The sequence below is a fragment of the Xenopus laevis genome, chromosome 1S (genome assembly GCF_017654675.1).
Source record: "Xenopus laevis strain J_2021 chromosome 1S, Xenopus_laevis_v10.1, whole genome shotgun sequence".
Classification (NCBI taxonomy): domain Eukaryota; kingdom Metazoa; phylum Chordata; class Amphibia; order Anura; family Pipidae; genus Xenopus; species Xenopus laevis.
This window is the reverse complement of record NC_054372.1, coordinates 107,599,319-107,623,432: the sequence shown is the minus strand read 5'-3', so window position 1 is coordinate 107,623,432 and position 24,114 is coordinate 107,599,319. Positions and strand designations below refer to the sequence as shown.

Genomic DNA, 24,114 nt, shown 5'->3' with positions numbered 1-24,114 from the left:
GTTTAAAAGCCACCCAGCCAGAATAACAATGACCTGTAACTAAATTGATATAGTCCCCAAATCTCTTATTATATGCCTTAAATTGTACACTGGTTGGTACATTATTCCATAACACTGTACACTGACTGTTACTATTTTATCTGCACCTATTTTACACCCCATCTGTTTTTCTCTAATGTAAATATTAGGTGCAAAATAGCAACTGGAAATAGGTGCAACCACTATACACAGTTTGATGTGTTTCACCCTGTGTATCTAATAAGGATGCTGTGTCATTTCAGCTTCCTATCCCACTTATGTCTTTCCCACCCGAGAAATGCATTAATTTCATTAAATAGCACAACTCAACTAGCTGTAATGAAATTAAGTGGTAGAAATAAGAAGTCAGTTCAAAAGAATACGTGCTATATCGGTTATTGGAATTATACAGGATTGTTTCAGATGTTGTATACAGGTATGGGACCTGTTATCCAAAATGCTCTGGAGCTGGGTCTTTCCAGATAATGGAGCCCTTGTCTACTAGATATTCATGTAAACATTAAAAGCAACCAATAGGCTGGTTCTGCTTCCAAAAAGGAGTACTTATATCTTCCTTGGGATCAAGTACAAGGTGCAGTTTTATTATTACAAGGGAAAAGGAAATACATTTTAAAAAATTGGATTATTTGAATAAAATGGAGTCGATGGGAGACTGCCTTTCGTAAATCAACTTGTTCTGATGAATCACGTGCATGGTGTACTGTTATGTTACATTTGAGGAATGAATGGTGTTAATTGTGGTTAATAAGCATGAAGGTGCATGCACATAATCGTGCCTTGTATTTTACACGTGTATTTATCAACGAATCCTTATGTATTTAATATTGGACAAGGTATTTTGCATTTCGCAAAATGTTAGCTAATTGTTCATTTTGCAGCACTATAATTTCATAGTACTGTTTTTTGGGGTAACAAGTTCAGCATCGTGTAACATCCACTCTACCTGCCCAATAACAGATTAAACAGCATGTGTCAAATATTGTGCATACAAACAAACATAAATCACCAAGGCTGAGATCAAGTAAGAGCAGCTTTTATGTCAAGTACTACTTTATCCTTTGCTCTTATCTCCTTGCTGGCTGCTGCTTCTTGGAAAGAGGTGATGTGGTGCACTTTTGTTTAGAAACAGGAGCATTATGCCATTAGTCTTAGAAACACACTGTTGTCCATTTCCTGCTCTGTCCCAGCCACACCACCATCAATCTGCACAAAGTGCTTTGTATTTCCAGCCCTTGGGTCCAGAGTAAATGGCACTTTTTTGTTTTACATGCTGTTAGCAAGGGGCAAAGGAAGCGAGAGTGTAATTGCGTAATGTACAGCAAATGGCCATTTGTACCTGCAAGGAGCAAATGGGTCCACTCAAACATGTAGGCCAATCTTTAATACCACTTCAGCGAGCTGATATGTGAGGCTGAGAGGTACCTGCTAAACCAGAGACCCAAGGGTCCCTGTACCTGTGCATGACTTTTTACTTAAGAACAAGTGCTGTGCTTCAGTGACTCCATTTCTTTATTTGTGTTCCGTGGCTCAGAGAAGCATAGAAGCTTATCCTGAAAGTGCTGGGGTTTGAAATTTTAATGTGGTGCTGCCAGGGCCCCATGGCAATCTTTGTGAAAGAGCAGCTACTGGCAGCAAGAAACTGTGCACCTTATGTTGCCTGCTTTGTGTGTATCACTGATAAGGATTACCATATGCTTGATATGTCAGTGTTTGTAGCTGAATTCAACATAAAAAGGTATTGCTGTTTTATCATGTGCTTGTCCTATTTGGAGGATCAAAGATTTAATATATATAACAGTGCCCTGCTCTTTTTAACCATATATTGCAACTGCCTTTGCTCGCTTGTGTTCACCTTACTCCAATTCAGATTTTGTAGTGGTTTTGTTTTCTGGTAATCCAGTTGATCCAGAGGAAGGCAAAAAACAATAACAATTAATTACAATTTTTTGCAGCACACCACTTACTTTTCTCTGCCGGGTGCATTCAACTCCCAAACCGCTTCCAGGCCAAATATACCATCCAAGTCATATACTAGGGAAGAAGCACACCAACTTATTCTGGCCATTGCCTTTATCACATTTTATTGCATAAATTGACACTGGCACAAGCTTTTGGAGATCAACTCCTTCCTCAGGTGTTTTTGGGAATTCATTTCACATCAGCCCTGTATTTTATCACTAGGCTCATACTGTGAATGCTATTACTGTAGTGGTTCTAAATTGTTTCCATGCCCCCCCCCTCAATTCCCACACAGCCTTTTGTGTGACATTGTTTTATAATAATCTGACCCACATACATTAAAAAAAATAATGGATAACTGGCCCATAGCATAGAAAAACTTTGACAGAACGGTTTTAATCTATAGGCCATATGAATAATCTGCCTTTTCCCCTCATAGCTAATCTATATGCCTACATGAATAATCTGCCCTTTACCCAATATTCGGAGACTTCTGCATAACGGGTTTCCGATAACGGATCATATTATTATTATTATCATTATTATTAGAGAGGTATGACCTTCTGTCCTTTCTGCTCTTATTCAGGCCACTAAAGAAGAATGTTCCAGCTGTGCTGACAGAAGTCTTATTCATAACAATGCAATGAGCCAGGTACTAGAGGGACAAGTTGTAGTACGTTCATAATTTGATTATAGCAACTGCCACAGCCATTTATGCCACTCTGATAAAACTGTGAAGATGTTTATCATCTAAAAAACCCCAAACTCTGCCCCAATAGGGATACCCCTTAACACCATGGTTATAATAAACACACTGAAACAGGATTGTGGGTGAAGGTCGGCCACAGCTTTATTTATATTACCAGATCCTTGCCAATTTCAAAACACATCTAAGTTAGATGTCAAATATATAACAAATTACTTGTCTTACCCCGAATGCCGGCCACTGCGTGCAGTGGGCATGTGGTGTCTTTTATAACAAAGCCGAATACAGGCAAAGGATCAATTAACCGCCATGCTGTGACAATTACACTTAAAAAAAATCTTACATTCAGTTAACTGCTCACAAGTGTAGACTTTTTTTTTTTATAAATGTAAAAAATTCACCGAAAATTCTTTACAACTGGGTGGGCGGGAGGGAGGTTGTGCCTGTAGCTGCTATGGGCATTAGATTGAGTCTTAAGGGGGAGGTGCTGTTATATAAGGCAGCCTGTGTGCGCATACACACTGACATCACACGTATTCGCCTGCGCAAAGACGCAATGCGTGTCCACGTGGGGCAAAGGAGATGCGCTATGTTTAAAGGACCCATCCCCCTCACAGTCAGTAGCGCTATGCACTTAAGTGCTGCTCAAGAATTCTCATAGCCAGTGGCGTATGCAGCTACCCCTTCACACGGATGTCCTATACGGCTTCATAAAGTAGAATCTGTGTGGTATTTGAGCAGACTGTGCAATGATAGATATGCTGGAATGCTCTAATTCAGAGGACTGAAATAGACAAATAGCCATGTGGGCTCATGTATGGTTTATTATTTTAATTTGCACTCCCATTACTGGAATATTAGTGCTTTTTTAAAATTGTGGAATGGTTTATTTAAAGTACACATTTAATGACTTATATTAAGCATGTGCAGATTTATATTCTGTAGAATGTACGGACAAGGAAAAAATGCATAGAAACATCCACATCTGGCTGGCAGGCACAGCCGAGTGAGAAGATTGGCTTATCAATTACTGATGCTTATAGAAGAGTATTCCCATAACTGCTGCAAAGAGTTATGAGTTTTCCTTTCAAAAATAAAGCAAAAGGTAGTAAAATTACAAGTACATTACAGGTGAGGGCCTTACGCATTTCATGCCTTTTGAGGCTCTTACTCATAGGCTTTGTAGTAAGTGCAATACACTCTCCCTGTGTTCTGAGAGGGTGCTTGTGTCCCACATACTTTGCCTCTATTAATGTTGGCGCTCAGTGTAACCACGTGAAAGTGCCAGGAGTATCTTTTGATGCAATACACTTTACATGCATTTTATCATTATTCACTTCTGATTGCAATCATAAATGAGGCTGTGTTTCTTCGGTTCATGATAGAGACTAAGGGGATTATTTATTAAAGTCACAATTTTTTCACGAAATTTTGAAAAATAGGGGAATAAACCCGTGAGAATTTGGTTTATTGGTTTTCAGAAAAATACTCCCCTTAAAGTAATATGGATTAGGAGAATGGAAGGGAGCTACAGAGGCACACCACACCAAAGTCCTTCTTTATTTCAGAGCAGCTCTCCTGAATCTACAGAATACAAGGCTTACAAGTCGCTAAAAGGGAGAAAAAAAACTTTGATTTATTAATTCCAGTGGATTAGATCTGCAAATGTTTGCTATCTTTTAATTTGAGAAATATAGAGAGCCATAGCAGCTTTTAATTATGCATTTTGTATAATACGACCCTGAATGAAAGGGAATAAAATTAAAATTGTGGATCAAATGATAAACCTGCGGAGAGGCAGAAGTACGCTGCAGTGTACAACCTAATGGTCTTTGTGCCTTTCTGGCATTATGCCAATAATGGCTTTAATGACATGAAGTAGAGAGGCCATTAGTGTATTCTTTTTAGTAGCATGCTCCACAGCAAAAAAAGAAAATGCCTGAAAACAACTCATATATAGAGAAATGTATATATTTTCCCAATTTTTATCTTTAGCTTTTGCTCATTGTACCTTTTCAAGGCATGATAGGCCGAATATCATATTAAAAGGTAATGCTGATAATTCACACAAATATGTAATTATATAACTAAAACCACGTTAATGGGTTGCTACTGGATGTATGCCTCTGCTGTGTACACACAGTAGCATCACAGCTGAAGTTATAGAATATGGAGGAGTTTGGTGGTGCGCTGAGCAATTTTCACTACCATAGGGATACTGTACACACCTATGAATGAATAGAACAGCCCCGGTGGCACAGTTACATTTTTTTTGGCAATGTTATTTAGTTGCCCTTTAAAGTGAAAATATAATCTAAAGTATTTATATGTTTGCTTTCAATGTACTTCTTATAAATAGTTCATTAAACATGTAGGCATAGTTACATTTGCATTCGCTTTGGTTTCTGTCTAGAAATAAAATTAGGAGCGACTACTAGTGATGGGTGACTAAATCCGCCAGGCATGAAGTCGTGGTGAATTTCCACATTTTGCCACCCACAAATAAATTTGCGTATCTGCCGTGAAAAAAATCTGCCTCATCAAAAAAATGCGGGCGCGCGTTAGAATAGTCGCGTGCATAAAAATTGTCAATCATCAAAATTATTCAGACACCCATGCATTTGGACAAATCAGGTGCACGTATAAAAATTTTCACGTCAAAATAATTTTGACACCCATTGACTTTAATGCGTTTTGCAAATTTTTGTCTATTTCGCGAATTAAGGGATAAATTTCACTAGCGACCACGCTGCTGACTCCAATGGAAAGTTTAGCTAGAGTCTTTTTAGCTAGAGTCACGTTTTACTTGTGAGCCTTCTGTGCGTACCCCCCATCCAAGTATCCAGTATCCAGTACAAACATATTTAGATGAGTTGCTTCGCTGTTTTGCTAGAAGATGATTCACTATGAAATAAAACTATATCTTGAATTATGGTCTGGAGACTGCCATTTCCTGCCATTCCATAATCTGTGCTGTGTAATGAGAATATTTTGTTAACTATTTTTCATTGTTTTTTCAAATTACACCATGGGTTCAGTGGCGTAACTATATATTACTGGGCCCCACAGCAGATTACTTTTCAGGCCCCCTAGGTTGATCAATTTTACCAATATTTATTTAAATTGTATATGAATTAGGAGCACGTGGGGCCCCTATACCTCCTGGGCACCCCTGCAGCTGCAGGGTCTGCTTCCTCTGTAGTTACGCCCCTGCATGTGGTATTCTAGTAATAGACACAAACACATGCGTACTGTATATGGTCTGCATATATGATCTCTCAAGTGAAACAGTTATTTTGCTTCAGCTTCGTAGCAGAAAGAATACATTGTTATATGCTGAAAGCATTTACATCTTGTACCTTAATGTATTCCCAAACGAGCTCCAAGCCACTGTCATAGTCAGTACACAAAACTCATGTAGCTGACATCAAGGGCTGTTGCACTTTCGGAGCTTTGCTGGTTCATCAGAGCGTGCAGCCTCTAGTGAATAGAAAGTGTCACCAGGATCTCCCTTTCAGACAAAAACAGCTCCCACTGAGGCTTTGGGGACAGCTTTCCTTGCTTTGACTTACTGATGTACAAGCTGCATAAAGCGCTGATCAGAGACCTGGAATTTCTGCTTTTGATTTCATGTAATTGTATTTGCTGGTTGTGGTTGTTTGCGCACAAAGAAAACAAATAGCTAGAAGAAAATAAACAAGTGTAAGTACATCTGTAAGCAAAATAAATACATTCTTATGGATCTGAAGAGGGGTTGCTACTTTGGCAGGTGCACATATAACGCTACATTTGTTTTTTGACGAGATTTAAAAAAAAAAAAATTCTATCTCTCTGTCAGTCTTCCATTTATTTTTCCATTATTGATATTTCACCACTTGAATTTGGATCTTGAAGTATAGTTTATATTGTTTTTTTAATGGAAATAACGTTTTTTTTTCTTTATTTATGTATTTATCTTTTGTGAGTGAGGGCTCTCTGACTTATCAACCATGGCTGATGGAGACCAAAATCCTAAGTGAGATATACAGAAAAACAGTGGGTTCACAAAACTGATCACTGTAGTTATTTATTGAGCAAGCCTTATAGTGAACTTCCGGGGCTAGCAAAAGATAATAAATAGTGATGGGCGAATAAATTCATCAGTTGCAAATTCGAGTCAGATTTCCGCGTTTTGCCGCTGGTGAATAAATATGCAAAAGTGCACCGAGAATTTAAAAAAAATTTGGACATGCATCGGAAAGGTCGCTTGCGTCAAAACCATTGTGAATCAACACTATTTGGACGCCCATTGACTTTAACGCCGGTCTCAAAATTGATGCGAGCATCAGAATTGACGCAGCTGTCAAAATTGACACGGGCATCAAAATTTGAGTTTCGAAAATTTTTTTGTGTTACGCGAATTTTGTGGGAAATTTGTTAATTTTTCTGCGAAGCGAAACAGGAGAAATTCGCCCATCATTAATAATATGATATGTGCTCTCCTCTAGCACAATGCACTGGACAAGGAGCACATTTGCCATGTTTTCTAAATGCTGTCAGTAATGTGGTTAACTCTGTGTTCCTGGCCATTCTGTTTGACAAGGTTTTAGAACTAGATTGCATATCTTTTTTCTGTATCAATATCATCATTAGCGTGATTCCAACAATCTGATGATTGTTATTAGCATTACTGTAACATTCCGTGATTGCATTATGTTAGGATTACTGATGACACACATTAATTTGCTCATTTTCTTGTCAGGCAATTTACAAGGCAGTGAAGCAGATATAAATATAGCTACACAAGATTCATTTACAGTGACACAATGGCAGATACACAGAGCAGAACCCTGCCTAGGAGATAAAGTGGACTGAGTGACTTATGCAGTAATTAGGGGATAATTGTCATTAACCTCGCAAACAGTAGTTTACCCATATTGTTTCAAAGGCTCCAGGATGCATAATGACAAGGTAATCTGTCAAAGCGCTAGGGGGAAATATTAATGAGATTTGTTCAGGTCTTGATAGAAAATATGCAGAAAGCGGCCACATTAAGCTAATTGGTGGATGAATATACACTTGTAAAAGTGCTTCTAATGGCACGTTTGCTGCTCTCCAAATGACTGCTGTTAATGTGGAGAAGTGGGCTGCTCGGAAAGTCAAGACTGTTGGGACAAGAAACGTATTAATATGTACAGACAGAGTTATTAGTACTGTACATTGTTCGCTGCAGGGCTGTGATATTAACATTACTATATTTATTGAGCTTTTCCCGAACAGGAATAAGGAAAGAGAATGATATCCTTGATTTGCTTCAGGTGTTAAAATTAGCCCAGAGATGCCAGGGGATTCAATTTTAAAAATAAATAAAAAGTATTGGTATGGTTAAAAATTCTGTCGGCTCTTTCAATTATATAAAGTTACCTGTTTTAAAGGGCTTAAATGGCACAAGTCATCACTGGAGTAGCCGTGAACATTTACAGAGTACATAGACGTATTCTGGCCAAGTTTCCAGACATTCTATGAAATAATAGGCTGGAGAGTAGCACAAATTGTCCACCCAAATGAATGGGGAAGTCACTTAGCAGGCAGCTTGCATCGATCCAATATACAAACCATATCAGGGCATCAGTTGGCCCAACTTTTAGGTGATAGAATTGATATCTGTATAAATATATACGTAGGCTATACAGTAAGCTCTCTGGTGCCTTAGTTAGTAGCTGAGAAACAAACACGTCTGAGCTATAGTTCTACCTAGAATGCTAGTTTTAGTATTGTTGAAAAAAATGCAGAACATGACAAATGCAGTGGAGGAAGCCATCAGAAGGTGGTAGGCTGCTGACACCAGCTACTGAACTATTTGATCATCTTTGCAGTACATTGGTGGTAAAATCATTTAGGCAAATCAGACTATTGCACCATTTCTTCCAGATCCCAACTTTCCAGGATGCTAGATTTTTACCCAGACCAGTGTCATGTTCAAGTCTTGGGACATTTGACTTTCTGGATTGACTTTGGAAATTAAGAATAGATGTACTTTTTTTTCTGATTTTCTGTTATAAAACCTCATGTAGCAATCAGTAGTGGAATATACAAAATTCTGTAACTATTGACTGTATATTCAGATTTGCATTTATTTGCTCTTCTTATTTCCCCTTCCCACCCCTAATTTGCATGTGTAAATTAGGATTTGGTTCGGTATCCGGCTGAATCTTTCGGAGGTTTGGAGGTTCGGCCTAATCCAAAATAAAGGATTCGGTGCATCCCTTATAAAAACTTTTTAACAATAATATCAAAATAATTGATAAAGCCAAATATTTAAAAACACTCAACCCATTTTAAGCTCCATAAAAATAACTATTTCTATGTACATTGTATATGTGAAATGTTTGGTCTAAAAATACAAATACAATGAAATGATGGCATTGATGGAACCCATATAGAATGACAATGGATGCGTCTAGACATTCACTCTTTTTCACAATTAGTTTCATTTTGGCAAAGAGACAAAGTTCCATACCATCAAATTGATTCTAGAGAACTCATCCAAACACCAGAACTTGTAATAAGCCTTACTCTATGGAATGCTCACTTTTGAAAGTTTTTTTTAAATTTTTTTTTTAAAGAAAATGATTGGATTTACCCTTCATTGTTATGTATTCAATATCATTGATATTCTTAGGTTGCCAGTTCTGGGGTTTAAGTGAAGTTCCACAGTTTGCAGAAAGGAATAAAAGTAACCAAAGCAATTAAAAAAAAGGATATTTCTGTGATAATCCAAATGTACTGTAGTTGCATGTAAAATAAAAGGTTGTAGAAGGGACTCTAGTCTTAAACAACACATATTTCCCTTTCTTCAGTAAGAATAAATGTAATTTTTAAATCCACTACATCTTTTTTCACCCTTATAAGTATTTCTGCGAACCTTGTGTTCATCTTCTGGTGCAACATATTAATCTGACAGCTTGCATCTTCTGAGGTAATCATCTTGCACTCATCCTTTGCTTCAGACCTAACTCAGATGTCAGCACAAAATATGTCCTTATGTCTGGGTCACATCCTGACACATTTTTATCTTAGCCTGTAGGTCAGTTGAAATCATACCATCAGTTCATGAAAGGAAAAGGCTAGAGAAAAAATAAAAAAAACTCTCTATGGTCTTCCTAACAAATTCCTTTTGTGGTGTACAAGATTATAGGTCCGCTTTAAGGGTCATCCCACAGATGTTTTTAAGACTTCATAATAGACAATGCCTTCAAAAGCCATTAGAAAAAGCTATTAGAACTTTACCTGATCACGAAGTATGTGCACATCTTAGTTTTTTCCTTCTCTAAAAAACACTTGAAAAAAATCTTTTGCACAGTATAAAGCTCCTGCTGTCTTTTAAAAATAAGGTGTTTACTTTCTAAACACAAAATAGTGGTTTACACTAAGGCTATTTAATAGACCTGGAGTTTTGTTCTATGTTGACAGTTAAGCTTTTATGGTAATATGGCACAGCTGTAGAAGGGAAAAGGCTGCTCTTCACAGAGTAGGAATTAACAAATACAACAATACTTTATTTCTAAAGAAAAAAAGGGGTGTATATACTCAACACTTAAATCCCTAAGCTCTACGTTTGAATGTCATTCTGGAGTGGAATCTAGGCATGCCTGAAATTCAGTCCATAAGATAAATGATTAGTATTTGCCACTTAGAGACATACTGTATTTATTAAGGGAGACATACTGTATTTATTATGGGGCAGATTTATGAAGGTTTGAATGCCAAATTCGAATTTTCGAGTTTAATTTTTGGTTAAAACTCACAAATTCAAATTGGGAAAAATGTAAACTCGTATTCAAATTCAAGATTTATCAACCTCAACCATGGAAGTAACTCAAATTTGATAGGTCGCCACCTAAAACCTGCCGAGTTCATGTAGAAGTAAATGTCAGAGGTCTGTTGACCCATTTGAAGATGTTTGTAGCCTTTCTGATATTCAAGTTTTTTTCATAAGAAAACTCGGTTGAAATTGCATTCAAATTCTGCTCGAGTTTTCAGTTTGGTAATATTTATTCCAATTTTAGACGTTCGAGTTTTCTCTTAAATAACTCTATCACACAACCTTTGATAAATCTGCCCCCTAAGGGGCTGATTCACTATGGGTCGAATATCGAGTGTTAATTAACCCTCGATATTCGACTAGGAATTGAAATCCTTCGACTTCGAATATCGAAGTCGAAGGATTTAGCGCAGAAAATTTGATCGAACGATCGTAGGATAATTCCTTCGATCGAACGATAAAATCCTTCGAATCGAAGGATTTTAATCCAACGATCGAAGGAATATCCTTCGATCGAAAAAAGTTAGGCAAGCCTATGGGGACCTTCCCCATAGGCTATCATTGACTTCGGTAGCTTTTATCTGCCGAACTAAGGGGTCGAAGTTTTTTTTAAAGAGACAGTACTTCGACTATCGAATGGTCGAATAGTCGAACGATTTTTACTTCGAATCCTTCGATTCGAAGTCGTAGTCGTAGTCGAAGGTCGAAGTAGCCCATTCGATGGTCGAAGTAGCCCAAAAAAACCTTCGAAATTCGAAGTTTTTTTACTTCGAATCCTTCACTCGAATTTAGTGAATCAGCCCCTAAGTGTCAGAATAGTATTATTTAATGCAACTGCTTATATGGCAAACAGTGGACCTGGCACAAAAATAATCACGTTATATTTGCACCTACAACTTACAGTATATATATGCATAAGGGGTAGGAAACGAAAATTAAACTCACAGTCATATAAGTGCGTAATATGATTTTCAGATTCAACAGTATTGAACCTATTTGTTAAGGTCAAATCTTCCTTTAGATGAGCAGCCTTTAGTAGTACAGAATTTTACTAAGAGGTTAATGTTTCTGGCTAGAAGTAATTTCTATTTTTGCCTGGGCTAACAGGATCATTCACTGCTCTAACCCCATATAGTGGCAGTGTCCAGGAGGAGCGGGAAGGGACTTAGGTCTTCTTTGCTTATTAAGCATTGCAGACATTATAGCCCTACTAATAGTCTCTATGAGTAAATGCTGAATTTGGCTTGACTGATATAACAGTGCAGAATTTTTAAGTCCTACCTTGAGGCAAATCTCATACTTACTAGCAAAAATGAAAGCGTGAAATGCTTTTTAATGTATATTTAAAAGCAAATGGTCTGGTGATTACTGAAGTGTGTTCTCTGTGGAATTTCCTTTTTTCCAGCAGAACATTTTAAGACATGTTTGCACATTTGGGCTGTAAAATCAAACTCTGTCAGACATATGAAACATCTTTGGCTACCATAGCATTGATACTGATTTGTTTTTTACTTAATATTGTTGGCCTTTGGATACATAAAAAGATAGGTATGCATTTTTTATTTTTGTATATATACAATATTTGCTAATGTTTAATTTTTTACCCAGTTGAATATTTTATTTTATGTTCTCTATGATATGTTATTGACATTTTCCATCCAATTCTTAAATTCAGCTACAGATGTATTGTTTAAAAATGACGAGTATTTAGCAATGGCATATGCTATGCAGAGCAAGGTATTGACTATTGATTGAGAATTTGTATTTGAGCTTGTGTTTATTCAAGACAAGTTTATGAGACAGTTTGGCTCATTTACTTACACTGGGCAAATTTGCACCTGGATATTAATGCATGGCAACTAGTCAAACATTTGCTTTCAGTATTCTACCAGCAGATGTGCTAAACAAAGCTAATCTATTACAAGTAGCTGTATTTTTCTTTAAGGTACAAACTTGCTGCACCTACTAGCTGATAAGCCAGACCAATACCAAAGTAGTAGCAGAATAGGTAACTAGATTGATCATTATCAAATTTTTTTCCATTGATCTGAATGCATTCTAGCGTTTATTGATATGTATGGTACAAAATAGTATGTTAAAACAAGGGTTGCTCCGTTTGACAATTAATATCAATCTTATACTAATTTATGCTAAACAAATACTGTACACTGTACTTGCTAAAAAGCAATCTTTAAACCCTTTGTTAAAAAAAACAGCCATCTGGATTGATACTGTTATTGGGTGATTCAGTTTGTTTTGCTAACTGCTGCTCCAATTGCCAACATCTTTATTCATCTTCTCTTTTGTTGTTTCTTTGGCGTGAACCCTAGGATACTACTGGCAAAGTCCTGGACCGCTGGGCTATTATGTCGAGGGAAGAGGAGATCATCACACTCCAGCAGTTCCTCAGGTTTGGAGAGACCAAATCCATTGTGGAGCTCATGGCCATCCAAGAGAAAGAAGGGCAGGCTGTGGCTGTGCCCTCGTTAAAAGTAGACTCTGACATAAGAACTTTTATTGAAAACAACAACCGCACCAGGAGCCCAAGTGTTCTCTCCCAAATGGAGAACAGCAACCCTTCCAGCATTCACCACTTTGAAAACATGCCCAATAGCCTTGCTTTTTTGCTTCCATTCCAATATATCAATCCAGTATCTGCTCCTATGCTTGGATTGCCTCCAAATGGCCTCATGCTGGAGCATCCAGGACTGAGGTTACGTGAACCCAGCAATTCCAATCAAAATGAATGTGAAGAGACAAGTGAGTCTGAAGTCTCCCCAATGCCTTATAACATAAATGAGCAACCATCTAGCAGAAATGCCTTGAGTAGCATCACAAATGTAGAGCCAAAAACAGAGCCAAGCAATGCCTCTCCCTCTCAACCTACTACACCAGAGAATGAGCTAAATAAATCTGAATACACCAAAACTTCCTTCAAGTTTCATAGAATGAGAAGAATGGGTTCTTCATCAAGGAAAGGCAGGGTATTTTGCAATGCATGTGGCAAAACTTTCTATGACAAAGGAACCTTAAAGATCCACTATAATGCAGTTCATCTTAAAATTAAACACCGATGTACCATTGATGGCTGTAACATGGTTTTCAGCTCCCTCAGAAGTCGCAACCGGCACAGTGCAAACCCAAATCCCCGGCTACACATGCCGATGTTAAGGAACAATAGAGATAAAGATTTAATTCGTGCAACATCAGGGGCTGCTACACCTGTAATAGCAAGTACAAAATCCAATCTAACATTGACTAGCCCTGGCAGACCTCACCTGGGTTTTTCAACCCCTCCTCTTGACCCTATATTGCAAAACACACTTTCCAACCAGCTTGTATTTCCAGCTTTAAAAACTGTGCAGCCTGTTCCTCCCTTTTACAGAAGTCTATTAAACTCGGGAGATATGGTAAGCCCCCCAACATCACTACCTACTAGTCCTATAATGCCATCATCTTTAGGAGTGGAACAGCCTCTTCCTCCTCCTCCATCTCTACCTCCACCCTCAGAGTTATCAGGGTCTGTGACTGGTATAACAACACAAGATTCTAATACAGACCAAGCACCTAAAAAGAAACCCCGTAAGTCTAGCATGCCTGTTAAAATTGAAAAGGAAGTCATTGATACGGCAGATGAGTTTGATGAAGAAGATGAAAATATTGACCATGGTCTAATGACAAATGACATTGGTCACGACAGTCATTCCCAAGATGATATGAGTCCTGGATTGTCTGTGAATAGTTTTTCAAAAAATGGTGGAAACAGGTGTATAAGGAGGACAGACACAAGGGCCAATAGTGTAACTTCTGAAGATCAGGAGCATGAGAGAGATTTTGACAATGAGTCAGAGTCTTCTGAGCCAAAGTTTTATGATGAACCCATGGAAGATGACCGCTTTCCTCTTCCTAAAGAAAACAGTATAAGGTCTATGATGGACAATGATAAGTCATATGAAAATCACATTGGCTGTCATCAACAAGCTGTTATAAAGGTGAAAGAAGAGTTTACAGATCCTGCCTATGACATGTTTTATATGAGCCACTATGGACTATACAATGGGAGCAGTGCCAGCATGGCTGCTCTGCATGAAAGTTTAGCTTCTTCTTTGAACTATGGAAGCCCTCCAAAATTCTCTCCAGAGGGTGACTTATGCTCAAGCCCAGATCCTAAAATCTGCTATGTGTGTAAAAAGACTTTTAAGAGCTCATACAGTGTTAAACTGCATTACAAAAATGTCCATTTAAAAGAGATGCATGTCTGCACTGTGACTGGCTGCAATGCTGCTTTCCCCTCAAGAAGAAGTAGAGACAGGTTAGTAGACACGTGATTTTTTTATAACTATTGTGTGTTTTTTTATTTGTTTACAAAATACAAACAAAACCATTGTATGTGTATAACCTCATAACTATATTATATAATGCCCTAAGGCTATAGGACATAGTTTGAAAGCTGTGTACATACAGTATTTGGAAAGTTGTGTACACATCCCATTGCCTCATAAAAATGGCATATGCAAGAAGCTTTGAAGTGACTGTAAAAGTGTGAATACATTGTAGGTAACAGTAAACTTGTTAGAAAATCAGTGCAGTTAGTAAAATTGCATGTGATATGTACATTCTTAAGCAATTTTTCAAACGATGACAGATTTTTTACGACAGTATAAAAGAGAAGGCCCTTAACAATTAAACGAACTTTGCTAAATCCATTAAAGTGTAAAATGTTGGTTCAAATTCAGTTGTAAATTTGAAGTAAACACCTTTATAAATAGCACACCCAGAGCTTTAACATGTGGATTTACACCAAAAGGGAAGCTCAGTGCTTTTGTGAACCTCCTCTATTTCTATTTAAAATAGGGATGCACCGAATCCACTTTTTTGAATTCGGCCGAACCCCCGAATCCTTCGCGAAAGATGGCCGAATACCGAACCGAAGGGGAAACCATTTTTTACTTCCTCGTTTTCTGACAAAAAGTCAAGCAATTTCCCTCCCCACCACTAATTTGCATATCCGAATCCTGCTGAAAAAGGCAGAATCCTGGCCGAATCCCGAACCGAATCCTGGATTTGGTGCATCCCTAATTTAAAATGATTTACACTGTAAAACTGGTGTAAACTGTGGTGTCAAATAAATAGTTTACTAAAGAGTATATAAAAAACTGAATATTTCTTGGCACAATTGTTTTTAACTCATACTCAACAAATAGTTTTGTTACTTTTAAAGGTGTGTGTTTCCTTTTACAATGTCTGATTATTTGCTCCATCACCATGTTTAGCATGAATAAACAAATACAAGGGGTCCTCTGCACTTAACCCATTATCAATATATTTAAGACATTGAGACATTTTGTGCCTTAAGCTACTAAAACATGCCTTACCCTTTAAACAAAACAAGGATTGTTTGTCCATATATTGCAATATATTTAAGCTGGCCAACTATGTCACAGTTATTTCTGGTATGGCCAGTCCTACACTCAACTTGCATCTGATTCATTAAGAATTCTATTGCTTCATTATACATTTTACACAGGTTTTACCTGCAACTTACTTGCTGCTTTCAAGGTTAAACTCCAAAACATGGTTGTCCTTTTATTGGCCACCACTGGGATCATCCGACTATAGCTGGGAAGGGTGGGAGCTACAACATGGAGCTGTTTTGTTTAAAGCGTAAGGCATTTTTAGTAGAGACACAAAATGTCTCAATGTCCTAAATATATTGATAATGGGTTGAGTTCTGAGGACTCTTATATTTATGAATTTTGTGGTCACAGCCTCATTGCACCCCCGCTTAATGGTTTTAAAAATTAGTGGTGAGCACAACTTTCCTTTGTTTATTATAATTTAGCATGAATAAGTCAAATGGGGAAAAATCTTCACTAAAATGAACTGTACATCTTTAGAAATACACCCGCATGTCTTGTCTGAAAAGACTTATACTGAATAAGATGTAACAGTGTCAAGACCCATTATCCCCCCAAAGTGTCCATGTATGGGTCAAAAACATGTCCACAGCATATGTCTGCCCAATTGCTTAATGTCATGTGGTGGCAGAAGGCAGGCAGTCCCAGGCTTCACTAAGGAAACATACATGCATGTGTCTTATCTAAGTCCAGTGGACTGAATTGCCAATACTAAGCTAAGTTTGTGGAGTATGGGACTGCAGTGAAGACTGAGACTGCAAGATGGCTCACTGGAATGTATATGACACCATAATTTAGTTAACATTATAACTTATAGTTCCAGATACTTGTATTGGTTTCTGATACTGAGACTGCAAGATGGCTCACTGGAATGTATAGGACACCAAATAACTTTGCCGTTTCGTGAATTTTTAGCCGTTTCCTCCTAAATTCGCCCATCACTAATGGCCTATATTGAAATGAAATACCATGTTCCCCTATGTGAGGGGGTGTCAGGGAACCGGGAGTTCCCTCTGGGGAGTAGTCCGGATTTAGGAGGAAGCCCCTCAGGAGGGATCAGGATCGTGGTATCCAGGGATTTAGCAGAAGGGGTAATAGAGTTCAGGCAACAGGTCAAAAGGCAGGCAGAATATAAGCAGAGTCCAAAGTCCAGGCAGGGGGTCAACAACAAGAGATCAATCAAGAATATACTCAGGGATAACAGGAACAGCAACAGGGAACCCAGGAATCTATTCAGGAACAAGATCCTATTTTCGGGCGCCATCTTGGCGCCTCAGGCGTCCTTTTAAAGGGGATTTTTGGCGCCCTTGCGTCGGCGTCAGCACGTCTGCGACCGACGCGCTGCGCCTGCGTCCGTCGCGTCGTTGTGACGTCTTCGCGCCTGCGCACTTGCGCGCAGGCGTCTCTGCGCCGGCGCCGCTACCCACGTGGCGGCCATGGGCGCCGCCATTTTGGGAGCGGCGTCGGAAGTGATAGCTGCGCCGCCCGGAGCTCCTGGTCCTGCTCCGGGCGGCGATCGTGACAGTACCCCCCCCCTCACGGGGGGCCTCAGGACCACCGGGACAAGGTTTCTGGGGAAACTTGGCGTGAAAATCCCTCACCAGACGGGGAGCGTGAACATCACGGTGTCCTTCCCAGGAGCATTCTTCAGGACCAAAGCCCCTCCACTGAATGAGGTACTGAAGGGACCCTCTGGAGATCCTGGAGTCTAGGATTTTCTCCACCTCGTACTCGAGTTGACCCTCCACAGAGATGGCAGGAGGAGGAGATTGACCACCAGAAAACCGGTTGGTGATGGCGGGTTTCACCAGAGACACGTGGAACACGTTGGGGATTCTCATCTCTGGTGGAAGCTGAAGTCTGACAGCCACAGGGTTGATTATCTCCAAGATGGGAAATGGACCCACGAATTTTGGACCCAACTTGTGAGATGGTATCTTCAACCGGATATTCCTGGAAGAGAGCCAGACATTATCACCCACCTTGTAGGGAGGAGAAGATCTTCGACGACGATCCGCGAAAGTCTTATGAACCAAAGCGCTCTTCTCTAGGTTCAACTTGGTAGCAGCCCAAATAGCAGACATATGGGCTGCGGAATCGTCAGCAGCCGGGACGTCAGAAAGTACAAAGTCTTGGGGAAAAGCTTGAGGATGCTGCCCATACACCGACATGAACGGAGACCTTCCTGTAGAGGAATGACAAGCATTATTATGAGCGAATTCCGCCCATGGGAGGAGATCAGACCAGTCATCCTGGCAGAGGGATACGTGGTTCCTCAGGAACTGTTCCAGGGCTTGGTTGACACGTTCAGCTGCCCCATTCGTCTGTGGATGGTATGCAGAAGAAAACTGAAGAACAATTCCCAGGTTTTTGCATAGGGAACGCCAGAATTTAGCAGTAAACTGGGTGCCTCTATCAGAGACGATCTCCACCGGGAAACCATGCAGGCGGAAGATGTACTGGATAAATAGCTGGGACAGCTCCACCGCAGAGGGCAACTTCTTCAAAGGGATGAAATGGGCCATTTTGGAGAATCGATCAATGACAACCCAGATCACAGTGTTCCCACAAGAGGGAGGAAGTTCGACAATGAAGTCCATGGACAGGTGGGTCCAGGGACGGGAAGGAACCGGCAAAGGCTGTAGTAACCCACTGGGGCGGGAATGGCTTGACTTAGATGTGGCACAAACATTACAGGCAGCAACAAAGTCCTTCACATCTTTGCGGATATCAGGCCACCAGACCAGGCGTCGTAAGAGTTCAAGAGTCTTAGCTGGACCAGGGTGTCCGGCTTGCCGGGAGCAATGGGTCTGTTGCAGAATAGGCAGACGCAGCTCAGGAGGAACAAATGCCATTCCAATGGGAGTATCTGAAGGAGCAGAAGATTGACCAGCCAGGATTTGATCAGCAAACTGTGGATACAGGGAGGCAATAATCTTGACTGGAGGGATGATTGGCTCTTGTCTCTCAGGAGAGCGGTCCACCGGAGTGAAGCTACGAGACAAGGCGTCGGCCTTCTGATTCTTGGAACCTGGGCGAAAAGTCAAGATAAAATTAAACCGAGAGAAGAAGAGAGCCCACCTTGCTTGCCTGGGGTTTAGCCTCTTGAGGGACTGGATGAACTCGAGATTCTTATGATCGGTGTAAATCTGAACAGGAATCAGAGAACCCTCCAGGAGGTGACGCCACTCTTCAAGAGCAAGTTTAACAGCCAAGAGTTCTCGGTTCCCGACATCGTAGTTCTGCTCTGCGGACGAGAACTTCTTGGAGAAATAAGCACAGGGATGCAACTTCCCATCAGCGGGGTGTCTCTGAGACAGGATGGCTCCGGCTCCGACTTCAGAAGCATCTACTTCGATGCAAAAGGGTAGTTCAGGATTGGGGTGTCGGAGAACAGAAGCGGACATGAAGGCCTCTTTCAAAGACTGAAAAGCTTCAATGGCAGATGGGGGCCACAAGCTGGGTTTACCCCCTTTCCGGATGAGAGCCAGGATAGGTGCAATGCGGGAAGAGAACCCCCGGATGAACTGCCGATAGTAGTTAGCAAATCCGATAAATCTCTGGATTGCCTTGGTACTCAGCGGAATAGGCCACTCCTGGATGGCAGACACTTTCACGGGATCCATCTCAAATCCCTCAGGGGAGATAATGTATCCTAGGAAGGGGATCTTGGACACCTCGAAGACGCACTTCTCCAACTTGGCGAAGAGAGAGTTCTTCCTCAAACGAGAGAGTACCTCCTTCACCTGGGAGCGATGGCTTTCTAGGTCTTTAGAAAAGATCAGGATGTCGTCCAGGTATACGACTACGAACCTTCCTAGGAGATCCCGGAACACATCGTTAACAAACTCCTGGAAGACGGCAGGGGCATTGCAAAGGCCGAAGGGCATAACGAGATATTCATAGTGCCCATCACGAGTGTTGAAAGCCGTCTTCCATTCATCACCCTCACGGATGCGAATGAGATTGTACGCCCCTCGGAGATCCAACTTAGAGAATATCTTCGCCCCCTTCAGCTGGTCGAAGAGCTCTACGATCAAGGGCAGAGGGTACCTGTTTTTTACAGTGATTTTATTCAGGCCCCGGTAGTCTATGCATGGCCGAAGGCCTCCGTCCTTCTTCTCCACGAAGAAGAAGCCAGCCCCTGCAGGAGAGGTAGAAGGGCGGATAAACCCCCGCTGGAGATTTTCTTGGATGTATTCCTTCATTGCAGTAGTCTCAGCAGGAGAGAGAGGGTAAGTGCGGCCTCTGGGGGGCATGGCTCCAGGCAGGAGTTCGACAGGACAGTCATAAGAGCGATGTGGAGGAAGGAATTCCGCAGACTTCTTACAGAACACATCGGAGAATTCCTTATAACAGGAGGGAAGAGACTTTAACTCGGTTGAGGAAATAGTTACCTTCTTGAGGGGTTTAGCAGGAAGGCAATGCTGTAGGCAGAATGGGCTCCAACGAGAGACCTGCCCTGTGGACCAGTCTATGGTGGGATTGTGCAGGCGCAGCCAGGGGAGACCCAAAACAACAGGAACATCGGGACAAGAGATGATAAGAAACGAAAGTCTCTCTTTATGCAGGGTCCCAACCTGCACAAATAGTTCACCAGTGGTCATCGTGAGTACAGACTCCAGGGATTTATCATCAATGGCGACAATCCTCATGGGAGAAGGCAAAGGAAATAGGGGGATTCCCATGTTCTTAGCAAAGAGAGCGTCCATGAAGTTACCCCCGGCTCCGGAATCGAGGAAAGCATTCCCGAAGATGGTCTTATCGGTCAGACGAATCTGGAAGGGAAGGAGAAACCTGTGTGAGTTTTCTTGAGTCTTCCCCAGAGACCTATCTCGAGACTTTTGAGTAGTGCCCCCTACATGAGTTACCATAGACATACCTCGGGGTACAAAACTCTTAGCCTTTGCAGGACAGGCATTAGCGAAGTGGGAATGTCCGCCACAATACAGACACAGGCCTGACATCCGTCTGCGGAGTCTTTCTTGTTCAGTGAGGCGGGTTCTTCCCACTTGCATGGGTTCTTCCTGAAGAGAAATGGATGCTTGGGCAGGAGAGGTGACAGAAGCCTGCAGGAGAGGCCTCTCGAAGCGAGGTGCCAACATGGGTTGAAATTTCCTGACACGAACTCTCAGGGTTTGATGCTCTCTCAGAAGAGTGTCCACCTTGACAGCCAAGGCGATGAGGTCTACAACTTGCGTGGGTAATTCACGAGAGACCAGGTCATCTTTGATGCGAAGGGAGAGACCATTATAAAATGCAGTATGGTATGCGTCGTTGTTCCAACGAGTCTCAGCAGCAAGTGTACGGAATTCAATAGCATACTCCGCTACACTGCGACTCCCTTGGCGGATTTGGAACAGACGGGACGCAGCGGAAGTCACCCGGCCGGGAGCATCGAAGACGATCTTAAATTCTTTGAGAAATGCTTCTGCGTCATCCATCAGTGGGGACTGCTTCTCCCAGTGTGGAGATGCCCACTCGAGAGCTTTCCCTGCCAGACGAGTAATCACGAACCCCACCTTAGCACGTTCAGAGTCAAATTCAGTGGGGTGTAGGGCAAATCGAATCTGGCACTGATTCACGAATCCTCGACAGGCTTGAGGATCGCCATCGTAGAGAGGCGGAGCAGGAATATGAGGACCAGAAGTGGAGGGCTGGGTAGCCATGGCAGCAGCCGCTTGCGGAGGAGGTGCCGCCCGGGGGGTCGCTGGTGTCAACAAGGAGAGCTTTTCCAAGATCGCCTCCAGCGTGAGTCCCACGTAATTCTGCCGGGCTTCATACGCCTCCATGCGGGAATGCAGGCCCCGAAAGGCCCTGCCGAAATCTGGCTGAGCTTCTGGCTGAGCTTCCTCAGTGGAATCCATGGCCCGAAAATAATGTCAGGGAACCGGGAGTTCCCTCTGGGGAGTAGTCCGGATTTAGGAGGAAGCCCCTCAGGAGGGATCAGGATCGTGGTATCCAGGGATTTAGCAGAAGGGGTAATAGAGTTCAGGCAACAGGTCAAAAGGCAGGCAGAATATAAGCAGAGTCCAAAGTCCAGGCAGGGGGTCAACAACAAGAGATCAATCAAGAATATACTCAGGGATAACAGGAACAGCAACAGGGAACCCAGGAATCTATTCAGGAACAAGATCCTATTTTCGGGCGCCATCTTGGCGCCTCAGGCGTCCTTTTAAAGGGGATTTTTGGCGCCCTTGCGTCGGCGTCAGCACGTCTGCGACCGACGCGCTGCGCCTGCGTCCGTCGCGTCGTTGTGACGTCTTCGCGCCTGCGCACTTGCGCGCAGGCGTCTCTGCGCCGGCGCCGCTACCCACGTGGCGGCCATGGGCGCCGCCATTTTGGGAGCGGCGTCGGAAGTGATAGCTGCGCCGCCCGGAGCTCCTGGTCCTGCTCCGGGCGGCGATCGTGACAGGGGGTCTGTGATATGATTATGAATAGAGGGTGACTTTGTGCTTGGTTTGGGTTATTTTACCATCTCTGCTTTGCATTATCTGAACTTTTCCTGCATTTCCCAGAGTTGTTGTGCTGTCTTTTTCTCCATATATGCCATAATTCACCCACTCTTTACATGGCCACCTTTTCTCCTCCTTTACCTCCCATTAGCTTGCTATTAATTACTCCCTATTATTATTATTAACATTTATTTATATAGCACCAGCCTATTTTGCAGCGCTGTATTCTTTTCATCTTTCCTTTCTCAGCCAACTAAATCTCAATATTATTTTTTTTGCTAGTGGGCCATAGCTGCTTGCCCCTCCTCCTTTTTTGTGGTGCAAGGTAGCTTTGTTGCATGTCTTTGTCTTAAAGAGGAAAAAAGAAAATAGTTTTAGTTTATTGCTTGAAAATAGTAAATTGATGGCCTAACCACATAATAATCCTATTGGTCCCATTCAATAAAACTATTAAGCAGCACTGTACAGTTGAACAATATATTAATAGAACAAACAGGCTTCAATAAATACAGGTACAGTTCCTTATAGTACACTTTAATTCAGAATATCCAGTGGCCTTCAGATTTTAAATTGGGAATTCTACCACAATGTTAGTTATCTTTTCATAGGTCTTCCTTCCAATGTTTTACTTTTTCATGTTTCCTTATCTTCAAGATGAGATCGATAAAGTTCCAAATATCCTTAGTAAGAAACTGTGAATATGTATTTTATAGAGTACCTATGAAAACCACAGTGAAGGGAGAATTTAAAAAAAAAAAAAAAAAAAAAAACAACAACAAAGGATTATCTACATCACTCTGCTTTAGAACCATTCCAGGGAATCTTGAATTAGTAGGTTGGCCAACAATACAAAGTTCTGGGCATCTGTATAAGAAAGAAAGGCTTGCTGACTTCTAAATGAACAGCTGGATAGTTTTAGGGACCCTTTAGTTAAACGGATACTGTCATGAGAAAACATGTTTTTTTCAAAACACATCAGTTAATAGTGCTGCTCCAGCAGACTTCTGCACTGAAATCCAATTCTCAAAAGAGCAAACAGATTTTTTTATATTTAATTTTTAAATCTGCCATGGGGCTTGACATATTGACAGTTTCCCAGTTGCCCCAGTCATGTGACTTGTGCCTGCACTTTAGGATGGAACTACTTTCTGGCAGGTTGTTATTTCTCCTATTTAATGTAACTGAATCAGTCTCAGTGGGACTTGGCTTTTACTATTGAGTGTTGTTTTTAGATCTACCAAGTAGCTTTTCTCTTGTGTTAGGGAGCTGCTAACTGGTTACCTTCCCATTGTTCTTTTGTAACACTGCTGGGGAGAGGAAGGGGGTGATATCACTCCAACTTGCAGTACAGCAGTAAAGAGTGACTAAAGTTTATCAGAGCACAAGTCACATGACTGGGGGCAGCTGGGAAACTGACAATATGTCTAGCCCCATGTCAGATTTCAAAATTGAATATAAAAAAAATCTGTTTGCTCTTTTGAAAAATGTATGTCAGTGGAGAATTCTGCTGGACCAGCACTATTAACTGATGCATTTTGAAAAAAACATGTTTTCCCATGACAGTATCCCTTTAACATGTAGATAACTGTAGTGTGCACTTTGTAAAGAGCGATGATTGTGTGCTTGGACATTTGTTTTATAAGAATGTGCTAGAGTAGTTAAAGGAAATTGAGTTTTTATTTTTGATATATTTTATATTTATCTTAAGGGTAGCCACTTCCATGTCATTATACC

At 41.1% G+C, this 24,114-nt stretch overlaps 1 protein-coding gene across 4 annotated transcripts in view; it reads left to right on the top strand.

Moving 5' to 3' along the window:
• Positions 1-24,114, top strand: part of bnc2.S (basonuclin 2 S homeolog) — a 355,235-nt gene that overhangs the window by 310,522 nt on the left and 20,599 nt on the right. For all 4 annotated transcript variants that reach the window (XM_018243745.2, XM_018243744.2, XM_018243746.2 and 1 more), the window contains one exon: positions 12,839-14,820. In XM_018243745.2, the coding sequence (XP_018099234.1) occupies positions 12,839-14,820 (1,982 nt within the window). The remainder of the gene's footprint in view (positions 1-12,838; positions 14,821-24,114) is intronic.